This window comes from Canis aureus, chromosome 19 (genome assembly GCF_053574225.1).
Source record: "Canis aureus isolate CA01 chromosome 19, VMU_Caureus_v.1.0, whole genome shotgun sequence".
NCBI classification, from domain to species: Eukaryota; Metazoa; Chordata; class Mammalia; order Carnivora; family Canidae; genus Canis; species Canis aureus.
In genome coordinates, this window is record NC_135629.1 from 39,176,786 (window position 1) to 39,200,122 (window position 23,337).

The 23,337-nt window shown below is 40.7% G+C and overlaps 1 protein-coding gene and 1 pseudogene across 7 annotated transcripts in view; one reads left to right on the forward strand and one right to left on the reverse strand.

Annotated features, from left to right (window-relative positions):
• The window catches only part of RAD54L2 (RAD54 like 2), a 126,904-nt gene that overhangs the window by 73,426 nt on the left and 30,141 nt on the right, over positions 1–23,337 (reverse strand). For 6 of the 7 annotated variants that reach the window (XM_077858725.1, XM_077858722.1, XM_077858726.1 and 3 more), the window contains one exon: positions 4,581–4,773. In XM_077858725.1, coding sequence (XP_077714851.1) covers positions 4,581–4,719 — 139 coding nt within the window. In that variant the 5' untranslated portion in view covers positions 4,720–4,773. Of the gene's footprint in view, positions 1–4,580; positions 4,774–23,337 lie in introns of those variants that run through there. The other variant, XM_077858727.1, reaches the window with a different exon arrangement.
• Positions 12,019–12,535, forward strand: LOC144291257 (cytochrome c oxidase assembly factor 3 homolog, mitochondrial pseudogene; annotated as a pseudogene).

Consider the following 23,337-nt stretch of genomic DNA (forward strand, 5'->3'; position numbering starts at 1 on the left):
TCTTCAACTTGCCCCACATATGCAATAAGTCACCAAGTCCTATGAATTCCACCAGAACAACTCTGACCTTTTACTCCTCCTATGGGGTGAAGTGACCCCAACAGTTCAAATACTCACTAACCTTTCTATCTAAAGGTAGAAAGTACTACCTTAAGTGCTACCACAGACCTAATTGGTCTTTACTATCTACAAGCCATCTCTTCTGTACACTGCTAAATAACATTCCTAAAAATTAAAGGTCTAATGAATGTTCTTCTGTAAAAACTTCCATCAATTCAATGTTGCCTTTATTTTGTTTTTCCCATGCTGCCTTTAAAACAAATTCTAACTCCTCCCTAACTTGATTCCAGGCTATCACTCCAGTCTCACTCTGGTCATCCCTCTAATGTGTAACCAGTTCTATACCAAATAAGATAGGTCATCATTCTTTAGCATATGTCATACTTGCCCTTCTACTATGCCTTTACTCATGCTATTACTTCTAATTATCCTCTCATGTCTAGTCAGCAGTATTACCAATCAACCTCTCTCCTAAAAGCACAAATTGAGAGAGAAAGCAACCCATCACAGGCAAGGTAATTACATGAATCTATAGTCTCAGAAGTAGCATGGGTTTGAAAAAGGAGCACCACTTTGGAAACCAAAGGCCCAGTTTGTCATTTTCTGCCAAAGTTATACTGAGTGAGCCATTTGCTTTTCTGAGCCTCAATCTCATCTCTAAAGTATATCTGCCCTACCTAACACACAGGATTATCAAGATAATCAAGTAGGATAAAGTGTGCTAAAATGCTGTGAGACGATGAACTAAAGCAGTACTTAAGAGGGAAATTTACAGTTTTAATTGTTTTTATTAGGAAAAAAACATAAGCACATTCTTTAAGATTTATTTATTCATTTGAGAGTAAGCAAGAAAGCACAAGCAGGAGTGGCAGGGAAAAGGGCAGAGAGAATCTCAAGCAGACTCCCTAGTGAGTACAGAGCTGATGTGGGGTTCAGTATCATGACCCTGAAATCATGACCTAAGCCAAAACCAAGAGTTGGGCGCTTAACCAACTGCACCACAGAGGTGCCCTGGTAAGCTCATCCTTAAAAAGTTTAAAAGTGGGCAGCCTGGGTGGCTCAATGGTTTAGCACCACCTTCAACCCAGGGCGTGATCCTGGAGACCAGAGATCGAGTCCCACGTCAGGCTCCCTGCATGGAGCCTGCTTCTCCCTCTGCCTGTGTCTCTGCCTCTCTCTCTCTCTCTCTGTTTCACATGATAAATAAATAAAATCCGGCAGCCCTGGTGACTCAGCGGTTTAGCGCCACCTTTAGTCCAGGGCCTGATCCTGGAGACCCGGGATCGAGTCCCACGTCGGGCTCCCTGCATGGAGCCTGCTTCTCCCTCTGCCTGTGTCTCCGCCTCTCTCTCTCTCTCTCTCTGTGCCTCTCATTAATAAATAAAAAATAAAATCTTAAAAATAAATAAATAGGGATCCCTGGGTGGCGCAGCGGTTTAGCGCCTGCCTTTGGCCCAGGGCGCGATCCTGGAGACCCGGGATCGAATCCCACGTCTGGCTCCCAGCGCATGAAGCCTGCTTCTCCCTCTGCCTATGTCTCTGCCTCTCTCTCTCTCTCTCCCCGTGTGACTATCATAAATAAATAAAAATTAAAAAAAAAAAGAAAATAAATAAATAAATAAATAAATAAAATCTTTAAAAAAAAGAAGTTTGAAAGTACTGTTAAATAAACCCTAATGAAGTAGAAGAAAGAATATTATAAAGTAGAGGTTACAAAGAAATCAAACACAAATAGAGGGAATCACGAAAGTCAAAGGACAGTTTTTAAAAACATTAGTAGAATTATTCAATGTTTGTGTAAATGAGGAGGAAGCCTATAAAAGTAAGTTATTGTTATCCAATAGAGATGAAACTTAAAAAAAAAAAAAAAAAGGAGCTGAAGGGTCTTTTCCTTTTCCTTCAAAAAGGAAAGGATTTCTCAACCTCAGCACTACTGATATTTGAGGACAACAGTTATGTGTAGGATGGAGTTTTCCTATGCAATGTAGGATGCTTAGCAACATCCCTGGTCTCTGCCCACAAGATGCCAGTAGCATCCTTCCCTTACCTTCCAGAAGTCATCACAGTCAAAACTGTTTTCAGACATTGTAAATTGTCCCCTGGGAGGCAAAATCATCCCAGGTTGAGAAACACTGCTCTAAGAGAACAAAAGGCCACATCACATTATACCAGCTAAGACTATTCATAGCTATTTCTAATTTTAGAATAGCTTGCTGCTCTACCCATTAAGACTGTGGGATGACCAGCAAGCCAAGGCAGGAAGGGCAAGACTGAAAAAATAGGCAGGTCTCAGATGTTCAGCAAAATTGCAGTATTCAATTTTGAGAGAACCAGGAAAACTACAAGCTCTAAAACAGAGGAAGAGTTGCCACAAGTAACAGAAGTATCACTTCTATTTGGGAGTGACTGGATGATTAGAGCTCGAAAACTACTGTGAAACATCAAAAATTGATCAAATTCCAAGAAGTGAAATACCCCAGCAGAGCAAGAGAAGAAGACAGTACCTATGGAATATATTTTTTAAGACTCTGAACTTCATAAGTAATAAAATAATTCATTTGAAATTTTAAAAAATCATCTCATCTGAGAATTATATATTTATTCTTTTTTAAAAACTCCAGTCATGGGGCACTTGGGTGGCTCAGTTGGCTAAGTGTCTGCCTTCAGCTCAGGTCATGATTCTAGGGTCCTAGGATCGAGCCCTGTGTCCGGCTCCTTGCTCAGCAGGAGCCTGCTTCTCCTTCTCTCCACCACCTCATTCATGCTTTCTCATGCTCTCTCTCTCAAATAAATAAAATCTTTAAAAACAAAAAACAGGGCAGCCTGGGTGGCTCAGCAGTTTAGCGCCGCCTTCAGCCCAGGGCATAATCCTAGAGTCCCATGTTGGGCTCCCTGCATGGAGCCTTGTTCTCCCTCTGCTGTGTCTCTGCCTCTCTCTCTCGTTCTCTCTGCGTCTCTCATGAATAAATAAATAAAATCTTTTTAAAAATAAATAAATAAAATAAAAACAAAAAGAAAAACAGAAACACTCCAGTTACATAGCTATACTATTCTGAAACAAACCACAATTACATTCTCACCACTTCTAAATAAATAATAATAAAGTCCACAGAAGCATGACTTTTTTTTTTAATAATTAAGAATCTAACAAGGAAAACAGAATTCCAAGAAGCCAAGATAGAAGACAGCGTGTATATATCGATTATACCCATCAGGAGCATCTAAAATCCAATTTAAACTTGACAAGATTCTAGGGGGTGCCTGAAAATATAATTCTGAGAACCCAAATGATAAAAAGCAAAAAGTGATGCAGACACCTGGGAACTCTAATGCCATCTTAAGAACCATGAGAGCCAAGTAAGACAGTCTGATGGTGTACCCCTCCAGCACTATCCTCCCCTATTTCTATTTATTCTACTTTATAGAAAGGAACTACAGAACCAGTTAGGGAGACTCCAACTGAACAAACTAGCAGTGTATAGCAAACCATATCAGGAAAAAAATAAATTAAAATGGTAATTTCTCTCCCAGCAATGAAGTGGAAATGGAGCAGAGACTCCTAAACAGTATAAATGAGGGAAAACTGATCCCCGAACCATATGACATCTGTTAGGATGAATGAGAACTGAACATAGTACTTCAGCAAAGAAAAAGGACCAATGTTCATTCTTTTTGAATCTGGAGAAGAGTAGTAGCATATTTTCCTAGGCTCCTGCAATGCTCAGTTCTACCAAGGTGGTTTGTTATAAACAGACAAAAACTATTCCTCAGTCAATAGGAAGCTTACAAACAACTAAATCCTATGTCATGAAAGGCTAGAGTTAATTGAGAAGCCTTGTGGCTGGCCAGATGACCTGACATTAGACCGAAGATGAAAAGAAAAAGTCAATGGCACTTCAACAAGTTGGGGGCAAAGGGAAGGGTGGCCAAATAGGAGTCCAGAGGGTCTACTAGCTATGGAGGTGCAGTTCTCTCCCCTTAGGAGCAATTTACAGTTACTGGTAGTGACTGAAAAGCAAAGCAGCACCACAGGAGATGCAATAAACTTTCTGGAGTGGTGAACTTACCATCCGAGAATCTCTCTCCACATAATCCCCTCATGTCCATACAAGAAGAATTATAATTTCAGGAAACTCATGGTTACCCCCATGCCTGCCTATGGCCACCTGATGAATCCATGACCCCAGACCACAAAGTCTCACCACAAGGACTCTGCCATTGACTCCTCTATGACTTGGGCAAGAATGCTTCACTCTCAAATCTTTGGATCTGAACCTGCACATCTGTCAAAGACAAGTTAAACACTAATGTTTCTTCCAGCACTAAAGTGAAGCCTATGTAGAAGGACAATCCATTTCCTGAAAAACAGCATATGGGTTAACTGTTGCTGTTACCAGTCTCTGCCTTCTCACAAGAGATGACCTAAGAAATCCAAGTGAAAATACCATGCTCTCCCAGCAAAAAAAACCCATGACAAGAAAAGATAAGGCCATCTATGTCACTCACTAAGAGCCACTTACCATCTAGTAGGTCTTCCGCATCATCCCTGCCGTGCTCCTCCACTGCCACCTCCTCCTCCTCCTCCTCCTCTTCCGCATCCTCCAGCTCCACGTCCGGGTCCAGGTCTGGATCGCTCCCTGAGGCGGATTCGTCTGACATGGCTCCCAGAGGTCCTCAGTGGGCATTACCGACTCATGGTCCACCACAGGGGTCCTGGAAGGAGGACAAGAGGCATCAGAATCACCAAGCACTTCACTTAGGAACAGGAATCTTTCAAAGAGAAAATGCCAAGGATGAATTTCAACCTTCTTCACAAGTGCACTGACACTGATACATGTTTTGGGGACTCTGCCAGCTCAAGCTTCTCTTAGGTGCTTGGACAAGAAAAAAAAATTTTTAAGAAAATATTTTAAAGTGAAAAAACAAACGCACTCTATGTCTCAGAATTTCCATTTCTTCATTCCTTCAATTTCCTGAGCACCAATTCTTCATATCTTGATATATCCATACACATATATATATACATTAAGGATATTTAATCACAGACACTATACTAGGCTTTGGGGACACAATAGGAAGCACAACAAATTATGTTGGGGGTTGGTCTATGCCAGAAGGAGATCAGAGGCCAGAGGGCGCCACACAGACATCTGGAGGGAGTGTGTTCCAGGCAGAGTGAGCAGCAAGGGCAGAGCCCTGGAGTGAGAGTAACTGAGAGTACTCAGGGAACAGGGAGTGGGTCCTGCCTGGAGCTGCCTTAGTGCACCACCTAGAAGATAGTACACTCTCCTATCACCTGGATGGAGGGCGTCTAGCAGGCACCACACTGCCATTCTTCCTAAGTATGTGGGGAGCTTCAGGCTCCTATAACCATCTCTACTCTGAGGCCCTGCCCTATCTCTTATCCCGGTTCCAGCTCCATTTCTTCCAAGAAGTCTTGGTCAACTGCCCCTAGTCTTCTGGAATCAATTCCCTTTTCTGAACTCCAGTAACCATACTTGACCTTGCTGACCTTCACATGGGCTACCCGGCAAAGTGGTTTGCCTTCTGTGGTTTCTCAACTGCAGACCCAAAAGAAACCACTAAGGGCAGGGGACTAAGTGGGAACTGTTTCTTTGTATCCTGGAGATGGAAGCATGTCCTATTCAGATCATTCATTCATTCACATTCACTCCCTCATTTGTCAATTTGCTCTATTATGTCTACTATGTGCCAGGTAGTACGCATGTCTGTCTGTCTCTCTCACTTGCTCTACTTTACTATTAGCTATAAAGGTCATTTCTCCTTGAGAGGGAACACAACAAGATAAAGAGAAAGCTAGACAAACTGCTTTGTCATAGAGCAAACATTAGCAAAATGTTAACATAAAGATTCACTGACCAATTATTTCAATTATTCTATATATTTCAAATTTTCCATAATGAAATGTGGGGGAGGAGCACAAAATAAATAATCTTTTCTAAGACAAACTGCTACAGACAACCACATCCACAATCAGGTTATCCTAAAATTCCTCCCTTCTCCCAAAATAAAAACCAAAACACAAGTCTCTAATTATTCAACACAAAAACTATTCCAGAACTGAAATCTCTTATTAAGGTCCAGACACAATTTGAAACAGAACTTTTACATTCTCCTAAGAAGATAGAAACAAAATGAAGTAAACTGAATCCTTAGAGTTCTGGAAAACTAGAATTTAAATTTAAGACTGTTTAGTTAACAACCATAGGAATTACGAATGTTGTGTGTACTGATGGATCATGTACTTAGCCTCTCAAGGAAATGAAAGCAAAAAAAACAGCTGAAATATGATTTAGTAATAAAATTTAAATTTTCTCATTAATAGCATACTTCCAAAAACACCTACAAAGGGTGTTAAGGCAGAGGAAAGAAAGGTGTTCCACAAATACAAATTAATATAACTAATGTATTCACTGAATAACAAAGCATATTCCAAATTTCTGAGGGAATAATTATCTTATGTCTTTAAGTTCATTAAGTTTTAGAAAGGAAGCAGTAAATCAATTAGATGTCATCAGCTTTGGAAGTGAAATTTATTCTGAATATGTGTATGATGATAATTCAACAGCAGCTACTCTGTGTGGAAGTCAATGTTTGTAATCAGCATAGCCCCTCTGGTTCATCCTACACTGCTTGAGATAAGTGTTTTGCTTACAGCGTGTTTGCCTGATTATGGAGTAGCTTTTAGAGGACAATTTTTAATTAGCCAGTACCTTTAAGTAATCTGAATGCCTGTCATTTTAGAGAAGAAATTGTGTAGTAGTGAAAGAATGACAATCACTTAGATGTAAACAGCAACAAGGAGACGCCTCCTGTAAGCCCCCAGTTAATATCTTCAAAAACCTCAGCCCCAAGCTCCTGATAGAAGCAAATATCACTTAAACATCAACAACCACACATACTATTAGAATATGAGACATTGGTCCAGACTCCTACTCAAAACATTTTAAAAACAGGACACTTTGGAGACGCCTGGGGGGCTCAGTGGTTGAGCATCTGCCTTCTGCCTAGGGCGTGATCCTGGAGTCCGGGGATCAAGTCCCTCATCGGGCTCCCTGTATGGAACGTGCTTCTCTCTCTGCCTATGTCTCTGCCTCTCTCTCTGAGTTTCTCATGAATAAAAAATAAATTAAAATTTAAATAAAAAAAAAAACACACACACACAAAAACCCAGGACACTTTAAAACAATACCCAGGTGATCAGATGCCCAAAACGGAGAATACACTAGAAGTGATGGATTTCTTAAGTCCCACCAAAATTGGTTATTTTCTTTCCCTACCTTCTTTGAACCACCAAATTTCTTTACAGAGATGACACAATGAATTCTTTACTCTTCAGAATCACACCAACTACTTAAGGGGCAGGTTTTGCTGTTACTGATCTCTTTCAAGAAAGTAACAAAGGGAAAACAGCAGGGGAAAAGCTGATCCTGGCCGGCAGCACCGCAGTCAATTACATTCTGTCTCTATGGAGCTCCACCTACACATACGAACACTTCCAAGTCAGTACAGCCTTTCAAACACAAAGAAGGAAGCCCTGATTCAAGAAATTAACTCTCAGTAGAACTGTTAAGCAGACATAAGGAAAAAAGTTGGTAAGGCAAAAATGCATCTCCCTCATTTGCTCCTCAACCCATGTAAAACTCTGTCTCAATCTCCAGGGAATAGGAGCTCTAGGAGAGATTATGGGTATGCTGTACCTTAATGAGGACCTGTATTCCTACAAAGCAAATTCTGGGAATCAAATTCTATTTTAATGAAACTGGAGAACTAGCTATTTAAAGAAGCTCTAAAAAGAACCACTCGGAAAAGTAAATATTCAATCTCTAAGTAATATGTTAATGTCTATAGTTTAATATATTGGGTTTACTAAAGGAGGCTGTAATTATGAAGAAACCCACAGCCAATCCCTTTCCAGCTCTTTATAGCAATCTTTTTTTTTTTAACTTTTTTTTTTGTGGTATATTTTTTAATTGGAGTTCGACTTGCCAACATATAGTATAACACCCAGTGCACATCCCATCAAGTGCCCCTCACAGTGCCCCATCACCCAGTCACCCCTTCCCTCCGCCCACCTCCCATTGCACCACCCCCTGTTCGTTTCCCAGTTAGGAGTCTCTCATGTTCTGTCACCCTCTCTGATATTTCCCACTCATTTTCTCTCCTTTCCCCTTTAATCCCTTTCACTATTTTTTATATCCCCTGAATGAATGAAACCATACAATGTTTGTCCTTCTCCAATTGACTTACTTCACTCAACATAATACCCTCCAGTTCCATCCACGTTGAAGCAAATGGTGGGTATTTGTTGCTTCTAATGGCTGAGTAATATTCCATTGTATACATATACCACATCTTCTTTATCCATTCATCTTTCCATGGACACCGAGGCTCCTTCCATAGTTTGGCTGTTGTGGACATTGCTGCTATAAACATCGGGGTGCAGGTGTCCCAGAGTTTCACTGCATCTGTATCTTTGGGGTAAATCCCCAGCAGTGCAATTGCTGGGTCATAGGGTAGCTCTATTTTTATCTCTTCGAGGAACCTCCACACAGTTTTGGAAAATGGCTGTACCAGTTCACATTCCCACCAACAGTGCAAGAGGGTTCCCCTTTCTCCACATCCTCTCCAACATTTGTTGTTTCCTGTCTTGTTAATTTTTACTGTTCTCACTGGTGTGAGGTGGCATCTCATTGTGGTTTTGATTTGTATTTCCCTGATGGCAAGGGATGCGGAGCATTTTCTCATGTGCTTGTTGGTCATGTCTGTGTCTTCCTCTGTGAAATTTCTGTTCATGTCTTTTGCCCATTTCATGATTGGAATGTTTGTTTCTTTGTTTAATAAGTTCTTTATAGTTCTGGGATACTAGCCCTTTATCTGATATGTCATTTGCAAATATCTTCTCCCATTCTGTTAGGTTGTCTTTTAGTTTTGTTGACTGTTTCTTTTGCTGTGCAGAAGTTTTATATCTTGATTAAGTCCCAACAGTTCGGGGATCCCCGGGTGACTCAGCAGATTGGCGCCTGCCTTTGGCCCAGGTGTGATCCTAGGGTCCCAGGATCGAGTCCTGTGTCAGGCTCCCTGTGTGGAGCCTGCTTCTCCCTCTGCCTATGTCTCTGCCTCTCTGTGTGTCTCTCATGAATAAATAAAATAAAATTTTTTAAAAAAGTCCCAATAGTTCATTTTTGCTTTTGTTTCTCTTGCCTTCATAGATGTATCTTGCAAGAAGTTGCTGTGACCAAGTTCAAAAAAGGTGTTGCCTGTGTTCTCCTCTAGGATTTTGATGGATTCTTGTCTCACATTTAGATCTTTCATTCATTTTGAGTTTATCTTGGTGTATGGTATAAGAGAATGGTCTAGTTACATTCTTCTGCATGTGGATGTCCAATTTTCCCAGCACCATTTATTGAAGAGCCTGTCCTTTTTCCAGTGGATGGTCTTTCCTGCTTTGTCGAATATTAGTTGACCATAGAGTTGAAAGGCCATTTCTGGGTTCTCTATTCTGTTCCACTGATCTATGTGTCTGTTTTTGTGCCAGTACCACAAAACACACAGCTTGATGATCACAGCTTTGTAGTACAACTTGAAATCCAGCATTGTGATGCTGGCTATTCGGGGTCTGGTTTTCTTTTTCAATATTCCACTGGCTATTCGGGGTCTTTTCTGATTCCACATAAATCTTAAGATTATTTGTTCCAACTCTCTGAAGAAAGTCCATGGTATTTTGATAGGGAATGCATGGAATGTGAAAACTGCCCTGGGTAGCATTGACATTTTCACAATATTAATTCTTCCAATCCATGAGCATGGAATATTTTTCCATATCTTTGTGTTTTCCTCAATTTCTTTCAGAAGTATCCTGTAGTTTTTAGGGTATAGATCCTTTACCTCTTTGGTTAGGTTTATTTCTAGGTATCTTATACTTTTGGGTGCAATGGTAAATGGGATTGATGCCTTAATTTCTCTTTCTTCAGTGTCATTGTTTGTGTATAGAAATGCCACTGATTTCTGGGCACTGATTTTGTATCCTGCCACACTGCCTTCCATCTTCAATCTTAAGACCTTCAATCTTAAGATGAAGAAAAAGGTTCCTCTGATTTGCTAAGTTCAAAAACATGGACACCTGTCTATAAAGCAGTGCCTAGCCAAGAATCAGTGAAATTAATCATGCGGGCACAGCCCTAAGACACAACCCTGGGGAAGAGAATACACAGAAGAGAAAAACACAAAGACAAACACATACTTGCAAAGTCTTCACAAAGCAGACCATGCTTAGAGAGTCTACACTCAAATCATAAACACACAGTTCATGTGGCACATACTGCCTCCCCCCTTCAGGGCAGCCCATGCAATTTCAGAGATGTCTTTCTGGTCCTCAGCAGCATCCTGATGCTGTGTTTGATATAAAAGAAACCATTCCAAGGGATGCCTGGGTGGCTCAGCTGTTGAGCATCTGTCTTCAGCTCAGGGTCATGATCCCAGGGTCCCGGGATCAAGTCCCACATAGGGCTCCCTTCATGGAGCCTGCTTCTCTCTCTGCCTCTCTCTCTCTGTCTCTCATGAATAAATAAATAAAATCTTAAAAAAGAAAGAAAGAAAGAAACTATTCTAAACTGCCATGTCCTCATTAATTTTGGTGACCTTGAGTTGTATTAAATTTCCTCAAATTATCTCAAAGCAATTCCACAGCCGAGTGCCACACACACTTCTTTTTCCATTAAGAATATAAACAAAACCATGCATTTATGCTAATATACAAGGGGGGAAAGCCTTAAGAGCATGAAAACATTCAGTCTAAAACTTTAGGCAACACTTATCCAAAGAAATTGCATTATTCAAGCAGTTTATATAATTCAAAGACTTACAAAAAAAAAAGTTTAGTCCATTTCCAGTACTCACAGAGTATCAAAAGGATTCTTCCAGCCTGCTGAGAGATCCACTATGGATCTCTTAAGTTATTTCAAAACACCTTTTCTGGGCAAGAGAAAAACCTGACACATATATGTAGTCCAAATGCCTTTTGATTATCTTTCAGTTACTTAAAAACACATTTAATACATACAGCCGCAGCCACAGAGCTAGAAAGTGACACAGCTCAAAATATTTTATTTGGAAATCTAAGGAGACTTCTGGCAATATGGACCTTAATTAAGACAGAATAAGGAAGAGAAGGTGAACAAAACATTCAGGACTCCAAGGAGCAGGGCCACAGGAGACAACTCTCTCTAAATGGCAATGCAGTGAAGCCAGGTCCAGGGACTCAGCACCAAGCACAACGAGGAACTGGAGCCATGTTTATAGAATCAGTCAAGAAATCTAAATTCTAGCCATGCTTTATGGGAAACTAGTTGCACAACCTTGGTCAAATCAGTTCTCCCTCAGCTTCCATCATCCCTTTTACACTACCCAGGAGATAGACCCAAGTTCATCTTCCAGATTCTATGACAGCAGTTCTCAGAGGGTGGTCCAGGGACCCCTGGGATCCTCAAGACTCTTTCAAGACAGCCACAAAGTAAAAATCATGCATAGGTTAAAGAGTCATTCAAAGTGCAAGATAGACCAATAGATTTTAATGCAACAGAATATAAACAGTTCTTTGATATAATTTCAAATTCCATATTACAATTAATCTTGAAACTACCACTAGTCAGAGTTATGGTACAGCACCAAAGAATACAATTATCTGAAAAGGCTATTAACATAGTCCTCCCTTTTCCAACTACATTCTTCATCTGCTTCAACAATACAGTAAGTCAACAAAACAGTAAGTCACGACATAAAGAAGCAGATCTGAGAATCTGTCTCTATTCAATCAGACATTTTCAAATTTTCAAATCTGTAAAACAATTCTACTCCTAATTTTTTCATTTTGGAAAATATAGTTATTTTTTATTAAAAATTATTTATGTTTTGGACTACGAAGGGTGGAGCAGCAACATGGCAGTGCCTGGTGCAGGTGACTCTCTCAATGCTAAGAGCGGACAGGCCCCTGTGGCTCAGTGCATTGACCCAACCCGGGAGAAGCTGACTCCCGCGCAGCTGCAGTTCATGCGGCAAGTGGAGCTCGCCAAGTGGCAGAAGAGGCTGCCGCAAAGGCGGACCCAGAACATCCTGACCAGCCTGGGCATCAGGGCTGTGGTGTTAGCTATTTATGGCTACACCTTCTACTCCGTGTCCCAGGAGCGTTTCCTAGATGAGCTAGAGGATGAGGCCAAAGCTGCCCGAGCCCTAGCCCTCGCGAGGGCATCAGGACCCTGAACCAGATGGACACTGCACGTCTCCAACCCGCTGGAGCTCCTTTCACGTGGTGGATGATGCCCGGTGACCCTGTGGAAATCCAAGCCTGCACACAGCATTGATGGCCTCAACCTTGAACGATGAGTGAGCCCAAGAATTTATTGCATTTGGCCAGGTCAAGGGAGTATTGCCCACCTTACACAAACTGTGTCCACTGAGCCCTTCTTGTAGTTTGTTTCCTTTTTTGAGAGCTGTATAACCTTGGCTTTTCTCAGGCTTTCAGACTTTGCGGTTTACCCTCTTTACCTCCCTGGGGCTTAACTGTTATGGAGGTGGCAGCTGTGTATAATGTTGGAGCCTGAAGTGGGAAAGATGGAGTTAGGTTGAGAATAATAAACTGAGTCACCTCTCTTGGAGCCAAAAAAAAAAAATTATGTTTTAATAAATAAAGAGTTTATAATTTTTTTAAAGAAATTGATATTTTTGTTTTAGTTTCTAACACAGTAAACATTGACCATTATAAACCATATAAACAAAAGCTTTATGGGATCCTTCAATAATTTTTAAAGTATAAAAGGATTTAAGAACAAAGTGTTTGAGATCTATGGTCTTAGAGTCCCTATTTTCAGGTATCATAAAGAAAAATTAGCATTTTTTAAAAAATGTAACAAACAGAACCACATTACATGAATAACATAAATATTTAAACAGCTCCATTCTGTATTCAAACAAAAAGTACAAGATTAATCTAATATATTAATGATATACATGGGTTATTTTATAAATATAATTAACCATCAAGGGCAAACTTTCCCAGTGACTTAAGCTAATATTACATTTCCAAAGTCAAATTTTTACTTTTGCTATGGAATCTCTGCTATCCACATGCCACTTTAAATAAGTGGTCAAGGGTTGGGATGTCTGGGTGGCTCAGCGGTTTAGCACCTGCCTTTGGCTCAGGGCATGATCCTGGAGTCCCAGGATCGAGTCCCACATAGGGCTACCTACATGGAGCCTGCTTCTCCCTCTGCCTGTGTCTCTGCCTTTCTCATTCTCTCTCTCTCTCTGTCTCTCATGAATAAATAAAATCTTTAAAAATAAATAAAACATTTTTAAAAATAAATATAACATTTTTAAAAATAAATAAAGTGGTCAAGGGCTGAGGTTCCCTGTGCTTGCCCCCAAAGCTTCCCTAACTTAGGTCCTTCATCCAAGAGGTCACTGAGCAGCATATCCCTGCAGGATCAGTCCCAGGCATTTTGAAGAAGTAGGAATAAAACTCTAGAAGGCTGCTACTGAGGGAAGCAAATTTTAAAAACTCATTTTATTCTCCATGGAGTCAGCTGGAAAAAAAAGGGAGAAAGAGGGTGATAAACAATCGTGTTGGGAAGATATAAGCTAAAGCAGAGTGACAGCTTTGGCTACGAGAAGGCTGTGTGATATAGGCTCTGCTCCTCAGAGGGACATGGGCTCTGAAAAATCCTCTCCCTCTCTCTCTCAATCATAAACACACACCATCAGTATAATGTGAGGGTGATTAAAAAAAAAAAAAAGAAAAGAAAAAGAAGAAAGTAAGTTTCCTGAATCTCTGAATATAGAGGATGAGGCATGAGAGCCCTGCAAACATTAGGCACCAACTTTGGTGAAGACTTCTCTGTATCTAGTCAACCTATCCACCAGACACAATCCTGAAAACTTCTAAGCCAGTAGCATTTCGACAAACCAAAGCTTTTAAAAATAAGACTATAGCAGAAACTCTACATAAATCCTTCTATAATACAAACAATAAACACAATTTTCCGAGTTGATATGGATCACTTTTGAGTTCCAATTGTCATTCATTTTAAAATAGCTGTAACTACGTGGTATACAGGTTACATATTACGGTTTTTCCTAAAATGGCATCTATTACAGACAAAAGTTTTAATGTAGGGCTACTATTTTATGACATATACTCATATTTCCAAAATATTCTACAGGAAAAAAATACAACATACTAACATGACTGTTTTTACATGGTTACTCAAGTTTTTCACTTTGGCTTTGCCAAGTGACTTGGGCACTCCGTGTGCTTAGCTCTTAAACACATAGGTAAATTCTTAATATCTTTTTTCTTTTTTTAAAGTAGGTTCCACACCCAACATGAGGCTTGAACTCATGGCCTTGAGAACAAGAGTTGCATGCTCTACCAATGAAGCCAGCCAGGCAGGTGCCCCAACATAGGTAAACTCTTCTGGCTCTGCTTCTCTCAGTTCTAAAATAAATGGTAATATTAGTCAGGTGCAGACCCCTATGGTGCTTGTGGTACAAAACAAAAATGTATTTGGTCTTTTCCCCTGGTTCCTGGCAGAGCTCCCAAAATCCTTGGAATTTTCTGAGTGACAAGAGTGTCTTTTGCTGTTTACACTGAGCCTCCTTTTGATCAGACCTGAATTTGTGCCAATGAAGTGACTTGGGTGGGGCCCCCAGATAGCCTCAGGATGGGACTGGTCATCAGAAAGATTGAGTCTAGAAGGTTGGCACTTTCAGCCCTACCCACCAACCTCCCAAGATGGAGATGGGGAGCTGGAGATTAAGCTCTATAAAAACTCTTGAACATTTAGATTCAGAGAGCTTCTGAGGTCAGTGAACACATCAAGATACTAGGGGAATGGCACAACTAGAAAAGGTATTGAGCTCCATGCCACCCCTCCTCTATACCTTGCCCTATGCATCCCCTAGGCGTCTTCTTCCATTTGGCTGTTCTGATCTACATCCTTTAAAATAAACCGGTAAACATAATCAAAGTATGTTCCTGAGTTCTAAGAGTCATTCTTAGAAATTACTGAGCCATTTTGAGTTTATCTTTGTGTATGGTGAAAGAGAGTGGTCTAGTTTCATTCTTCTGCATGTGGATGTCCAATTTTCCCAGCACCATTTATTGAAGAGACTGTCTTTCTTCCAGTGGATAGTCTTTCCTCCTTTATCGAATATTAGTTGACCATAAAGTTGAGGGTCCACTTCTGGATTCTCTATTCTGTTCCATTGATCTATGTGTCTGTTTTTGTGCCAGTACCACACTGTCTTGATGACCACAGCTTTGTAGTACAACCAGAAATCTGGCATTGTGATGCCCCCAGCTATGATTCTCTTTTTTTAAAATTCCCCTGGCTATTCGGGGTCTTTTCTGATTCCACACAAATCTTAAAATAATTTGTCCTAACTCTCTGAAAAAAGTCCATGGTATTTTGATAGGGATTGCATTAAACATGTAAATTGCCCTGGGTAACATTGACATTTTCACAATATTAATTCTGCCAATCCATGAGCATGGAATATTTTTCCATCTCTTTGTGTTTTCCTCAATTTCTTTCAGAAGTGTTCTATAGTTTTAGGGTATAGATCCTTTACCTCTTTGGTTAGGTTTATTCCTAGGTATCTTATGCTTTTGGATGCAATTGTAAACGGGATTGACTCCTTAATTTCTCTTTCTTCAGTCTCATTGTTAGTGTATAGAAATGCCACTGACTTCTGGGCATTGACTTTGTATCCTGCCACGCTGCCAAATTGCTATATGAGTTCTAGCAATCTTGGGGTGGAGGCTTTTGGGTTTTCTATGTAGAGTATCAAGTCATCGGCGAAGAGGGAGAGTTTGACTTCTTCTTTGCCAATTCGAATGCCTTTAATGTCTTTTTGTTGTCTGATTGCTGAGGCTAGGACTTCTAGTACTATGTTGAATAGCAGTGGTGAGAGTGGACATCCCTGTCTTGTTCCTGATCTTAGGGGAAAGGCTCCCAGTGCTTCCCCATTGAGAATGATATTTGCTGTGGGCTTTTCATAGATGGCTTTTAAGATGTTGAGGAATGTTCCCTCTATCCCTACACTCTGAAGAGTTTTTTTTTTTTTTTTTTTTTTATGATAGTCACAGAGAGAGAGAGAGAGAGAGAGAGAGAGAGAGGCAGAGGCACAGGCAGAGGGAGAAGCAGGCTCCATGCACCGGGAGCCCGACGTGGGATTCGATCCCAGGTCTCCAGGATCGCGCCCTGGGCCAAAGGCAGGCGCCAAACCACTGCGCCACCCAGGGATCCCCACTCTGAAGAGTTTTGATCAGGAATGGATGCTGTATTTTGTCAAATGCTTTCTCTGCATCTAATGAGAGGATCATATGGTTCTTGGTTTTTCTCTTGCTGATATGATGAATCACATTGATTGTTTTACGAGTGTTGAACCAGCCTTGTGTCCCGGGAATAAGTCCTACTTGGTCATGGTGAATAATTTTCTTAATGTACTGTTGGATCCTATTGGCTAGTATCTTGTTGAGAATTTTTGCATCATACACTGTTGGTGGGAATGTGAAATGGTACAGCCACTCTGGAAAACTGTGTGGAGGTTCCTCAAAGAGTTAAAAATAGACCTGCCCTATGACCCAGCAATTGCACTGTTGGGGATTTACCCCAAAGATACAGATGCAATGAAATGCCGGGACACCTGCACCCCGATGTTTATAGCAGCAATGTCCACAATAGCCAAACTGTGGAAGGAGCCTCGGTGTCTATCGAAAGATGAATGGATAAAGAAGATGTGGTTTATGTATACAATGGAATATTACTCAGGAATTAGAAATGACAAATACCCACCATTTGCTTCAACGTGGATGGACCTGGAGGGTATTATGCTGAGTGAAATGAGTCAATCAGAGAAGGACAAACATTATATGGTCTCATTCATTTGGGGAATATAAATAATAGTGAAAGGGAATAGAAGGGAAGGGAGAAGAAATGGGTAGGAAATATCAAAGGGAGACAGAACATGAAAGACTCCTAACTCTGGGAAACGAACTAGGGGTGGTGGAAGGGGAGGAGGGCGCGGGGTGGGGGTGAATGGGTGACGGGCACTGAGGGGGGCACTTGACGGGATGAGCACTGGGTGTTATTCTGTATGTTGGCAAATTGAACACCAATAAAAAATAAATTTATTATTAAAAAAAAAAAAAGAAATTACTGAGCCAAGGACACCTGGGTGGCTCAGCGATTGAGTGTCTACCACTGGCTCGGGACGTGATCCCAGTGCTGGGATCAAGTCCTGCATCAGGCTCCCTGCAAGGAGACTGCTTCTCCCTCTATGTCTCTGCCTCTCTCTCTGTGTCTCTCATGAACATATAAATAAAATCTTTAAAAAAAAAAAAAAAGAAAGAAATTACTGAGCCAAAGGAGAGAGTCACGGAACTCTTGATTTACGGTCAGTCAGAAGTATGGGTAATCAAGGACTTGCAGCTGGCATCTGAAGTAGGGGCAAGTCTTGCAGGAGTTCGTCCTTAGCCTTAGGGTCTCTGCTAAATCGAGATAGTGTCAGAAATGAATTGTTGGATCCCTGCTCGGTATCTGGAGAATCAGAGAATTGGTTACTGGTACTGGAAAACATCCCGGTGCCACAAGGATTTAAGTGACAAATCACAGAAAAAAAATTATATATGAAAAGTACAGAAAGTCTGAAGATCCACTGTTTCTTGACTTCCCATGTACAAAAATAAATTGTGTATTTACTTCAATGCAAGAGGTAACCTGCACCTTTAAACTATTAAATGTCACATTTCTGGTGGACTTAGATTATTAAGTGGTGCAGAGATTAAAAATGAAAATCCATATTAGGTTCACCTCTCAAATCACAAAAAAGGAAAAGAACCACGGATCAGTCAAATCTGTTTCAGATGCATTCTTTTCTGTATTTCTAATGGACGATAAAAACTGATTATGAGGAGAAAACTCACAGAACCAATAAGGATCATTAGTAATTTAAGCAGTTCAAAATACATATAAAGTCTAACCATTACCTATCTATTAGATACTTCCCTTAGCCAACAACACACCCTCTTACACTACCAAATCTATTAGCAGCTGCCAAACGTGGAAGAATAAAAATGAGTCCTATTCAAATACAACCCCTTTCTTCTCAAAGTGGCAGCACCCTTCTCTAGAATGCCATGAGGAAGTCAGGATTAGAATGCAAACTAGAAGGTAAGAATAGTGGGGCTAACTGTGTACACCCCACCATATATGTAAAATAATTCTTGAAAAATTGTTTCAGATTAGAGGAGACTAAATGCAATGTGGGATCCTGGATTAGATCTTGGACCTGGGGAAGAAAATAGCTATAAAAGCCAGTCCTGAGGACAACAGTTGAAGCAACTGAATATGAACTATAGGTTATACAATAGTATTGTATCAATATCATGTTTCCCAAAGAAAATGTCTTTGGGGTGGGGGGCGGTGCTGGGTGGCTCAGTCCATTAAGCATCCAACTCTTGATTTTAGCACAGGTCATGATCTCAGGGTCCTGAGACTGAGCCCCCTGTCTGGGCTCTCCGCTCAGGGGGGAGACTGCTTCCCCTCTCTCTCCCTCTGCCCCTTAACCTACTCATGTGTACAAGCATACACATGCTTGCTCTCTCTCTTTCTCTCTCAAATAAATAAATCTTTAAGAAAAAAGAAAATGCGGGATCCCTGGGTGGCGCAGCGGTTTGGCACCTGCCTTTGGCCCGGGGCGCGATCCTGGAGACCCGGGATCGAATTCCACGTCAGGCTCCCTGCATGGAGCCTGCTTCTCCCCTCTGCCTGTGTCTCTGCCTCTCTCTGTGTGACTATCATGAATAAATAAATAAAATCTTTAAAAAAAAAGAAAAAAGAAAATGCCTTTAGGAATTACACATGAAGCATTTAAGAAATACACAACGAAATTAAAAATCTTCTAAAAGACAGTTTAACAAGAGAATAAAATTATCTATTCCTAGTTCTCCAAAGATTTAAACACTTGAGTACGAAAATCTTATTTCAAAGTACAGAATTGAAAGATTACCTATCTGACTATTCTCTATAGTTAATTAGTAACACATCAGTATGAAACTTCCTTTTCTTTAAGACACAAAAATGTAGGGTTAAAAGGCTTATAATTAAGCTTCCCAGCATCCCCATGTGCAGACAGGATGTCCTGGGTAGGAGATAGGCCTCTCTCTCTCTCTTCTCTTGAGCCCAGCAGGAGCTGGAATCATCTCTGAGGCAAGTCTCACCTGGGTTCCCTCTGGAAGGCTCTAGGTCTGGTCAATATCATAAACAAATAGCACCCCACAGGCAGGTAGAAATTGGACTCACCAGCTCATCCTCCCTCTTTGTATAGATGTGGTCCAATCTGAATAGTCTTCTAAGGAGCCTTATGTAATTTATCTAGATTACATGTTTCACTGTTACTTATGGCCAAGGTTACTGAACCTGTGCTCAGTTCTTAGGCTCCTACACACACATACACACACACACACACACACAGATGCATGTGCATGCATGCACTTCAGCATTACAGAAATAAGGAGCTTAAAATTCATACCACTGAACCACTTACTTAAGTACACTTGCCCTATGTCTCTCTCTGGTCATGAGTATTGATGAAAACAGTGATATCTGAACATTAGCAAAACTAAGTGGAAAAAAGAGTGTACACTTGACCTAAAGCCAATATAGTGAAGTAGAAAAAAAAAACTGCTTCTTTCAAACTTCTCTCTTCTCTGGGGAAAAGCATATGGAGTCTGGACAAAACTCAGGCTTCAGATTTTGTAAGTAAGAAGAGGACCTGCAGGGGGTGCCTTGGTGGCTCAGTGGGTTAAGCATCTGCTTTTGGCTCAGGTCATGATCCCAGGGTCCTGGGATGAAGCCCCAGAGTCTGGCTCTCTGCTCAGTGGGGAGTCAGCCTCTCCCTCTGCACCTCTCCTCCACTCATGTTCTCTCTCATGTGCATTCACTCTCTCAAATAAATAAAATCTTAAGAAAGAAAAAAAGAAGAAGACCTGCAGGAAAACCTCATCTCTATAAACAAGATAACAGATGTTGACCATCTCTCAAAGACTGGAACATGGCTTGTGTAGTAGATGCACACACCAAACCAGGTACCTCTCATCCCTCTTCAGATAAAGATGCTTATTCCATGAAAACAAGCCGTAACTTCATTGCACCATATAGGATGTACAGAAACCAAGATAATTCACACAAGAATCTTATGGCCATGATACTGTCTTGGTAGAGGGGACAAAGGGCACAGATTGAGATGAACAAAAAGTCTGAGGAAATACTTTAAAGAAAAAAGTAACTGACAGTTATTTTGTAGAAAGAATGGTCAAAGGAAAAGGCAGAAAGGTTAGTGATGAATTCAGTCCAAAACCTAGATATGATATAAAAAGACACTATGCTAGGCATTATGGGAATAATACAAATATATGCCTCACAGAATGATGCAGAGTAAGAAGCTATAAGACTATCTGACTCCAAAACAGAAAGACTCAATGTCATTTTGGGACACCAAAGAAATCTGTAGCATTTGAGTAAATAACAAATACCAAGTCAAATCTAGTCCTTTTTTTTTATTATTTTATTTTATTTTTTTTTTATTTATGATAGGCACACAGTGAGAGAGAGAGAGGCAGAGACACAGGCAGAGGGAGAAGCAGGCTCCATGCACCGGGAGCCTAACGTGGGATTCGATCCCGGATCTCCAGGATCGCGCCCTGGGCCAAAGGCAGGCGCTAAACCGCTGCGCCACCCAGGGATCCCAAATCTAGTCTTAATTTAAAATGATGTCCCATGGGACGCCTGGGCGGCTCAGCGGTTGAGCGTCTGCCTTTGGCTCAGGGCGTGATCCCGGAGTCCCAGGATTAAGTCCCACATTGAGCTCCCTGCATGGAGCCTGCTTCTTCCTCTGCCTATGTTTCTGCCTCTCTCTCTCTCTCTGTGTGTCTCATAAATAAATAAAATTTTTTAAAAAATAATAAAATAAAATTACATCCCTAATACAAAAATGGAAAATGACATTTTTGTCCCACTAGGAAATTTACAATGCATTTTCCCCCTAATTATACTAAACATTTGCCCTAAATACATTCACACTCTCTTATTTGATCCCTGGTGCCCAAGATATTCATTCACCCTCATGCAGTTAAGGGCACAGTCCAGACCCACATGGTTTCTCTCAAACCAGGGTGAGGCTGCCCTGGAATTAAACCACAAGCCTCTGCCACCATCAGCACTTACTATGCCGACCTACAACAGTTGGCAACCACCATCCTAGAATAATCTAGTTGACTGAGAGTGAAGAATACAAGTGGAACACCTAGAGATAACTGCCAAATCTCAAGGGCAGAGACTCCAGGCCTGTGTTTGGGTGAGATTAAGAAAGTTCCAATCTTCTGATCATTTACTCAACAATTAGTTATTGCTACTTGTTCTTGTGGCTTGTTCTCAAGTGGACATTGCCCCAGCACCATGGCTCAAATAAAAATGTACAAAAAGGAGAAAAAGAGTGACAGAAAAAGGACAAGATGAGGAGGTAATCCTTCCTCCTGCTCACCACAGCATGCAAGAATGAGTGTGACTCACTGTTACATCACAGTGAAGCTAAACAAAAAACCCAGCTAAGACAATGATGGCTCTGGCATAGTTAGAAATGCAGGGCTAGAGGCTGCCATTCTGCCAAGCTAATTGAGAAACTATTAAACTACTACTGTCACAGGTAGTTCCAGAATCTCCTAATTCCATTAAATAAAGATTAAAAAAAAAAAAAAAGGGGCAGCCCCGGTGGCACAGCGGTTTAGCGCCGCCTGCAGCCCGGGTCGTGATCCTGGAGACCCGAGATCGAGTCCCACATCGGGCTCCCTGCATGGTGCCTGCTTCTCCCTCTGCCTGTGTCTCTGCCTCTCTCTCTCTAGCTGTGTCTCTATGAATAAATAAATAAAATCTTAAAAAAAGAAAAAAAAAAAAACAGTGGCTTCCACAGCAAACAATTTGGACAAGTAAGGCTCATCACATGCCAAATGTCCCATTTTAAGATAGTGCTTTTTTATTTATTTTTTTATTTATTCATGAGAGACATAGAGAGTAGAGAGAGAGAGAGAGAGAGAGAGAGAGAGACAGGCATAGGGAGAAGCAGGCTCCTTGCAGGGAGCCTGAGGAGGGACTCGATCCCAGGTCTCCAAAATCATATCCTGGGCTGAAGGGGGTGCTAAACCGCTGAGCCACCCGAGCTGCCCGATAGTGTTGTTCTTAATGAAGTTATTATCATTAATTATTTTTGCACTAGTTTGGATATGACATACTAGGCAGGCCTCTATATATATGGGTGTGTGTGTGTATACATATATGTGTGTCTGTGTGTATATATATATACAACTATGTATATACATATATACATATGTGTGTGTGTGTGTGTATATATATATATATATATATATATATATATATATATATATGATTTATTTGAGAAAGAGCACGCTCGTATGCATGTACAAGCAAAGGGAGAGAATCTTGAGCAGACTCTCTGATGAGCATGGAGCCAACTACACAGGGCTGGATCTCATGACCCAGAGTCAAAATCACGAATTGGACACCTAACTGACTGAGCCACTTGGGTGCCTCTGTATATTCTGGACTAGATGTTAGTATTATACTAACTGAAGTTACTCTTTACAATAAATAAAGTACTGAAATTATAATAATACATATTTTGAGCTTGGGCTCAAAACTGCCACTAACATAAAAGTATGGAAAGAACCTGTATCATTTTACAAATGCCTTTAAGTGCGGAGTTATCTTGATCACGAACTATGATACATTCCATTTCAAATTTCAGATTTAGTAAAAACCAAGATTAAGTGTGATATTTTACAGCTTCCCTATGGATTACACTTTTGCCCCAAAGCCTATAAAATTATTATCTGCGAGTAAGTACTTGAATATTGGTTATGCAAGAGTCATGAAGGTAGGACAGTACCAGAAGATGATATCAGGTCAACAGCTCTAGAGCTTTCTAGTAGAAACCAACAACATAGCACCACAATGAATAAAGTCCATCTAACAATTTGGATAAGGGCTTCCTGCTTCTGCTTTGTACCTTGGCAGACAGGAGACCTTGTAAATACTCCTGCTGCAAAACACCTAGAAATATGGATAAAGTTATGTATAATACACATCCATTTTAAATCACATCTGTTTTTGCACACACACAAAA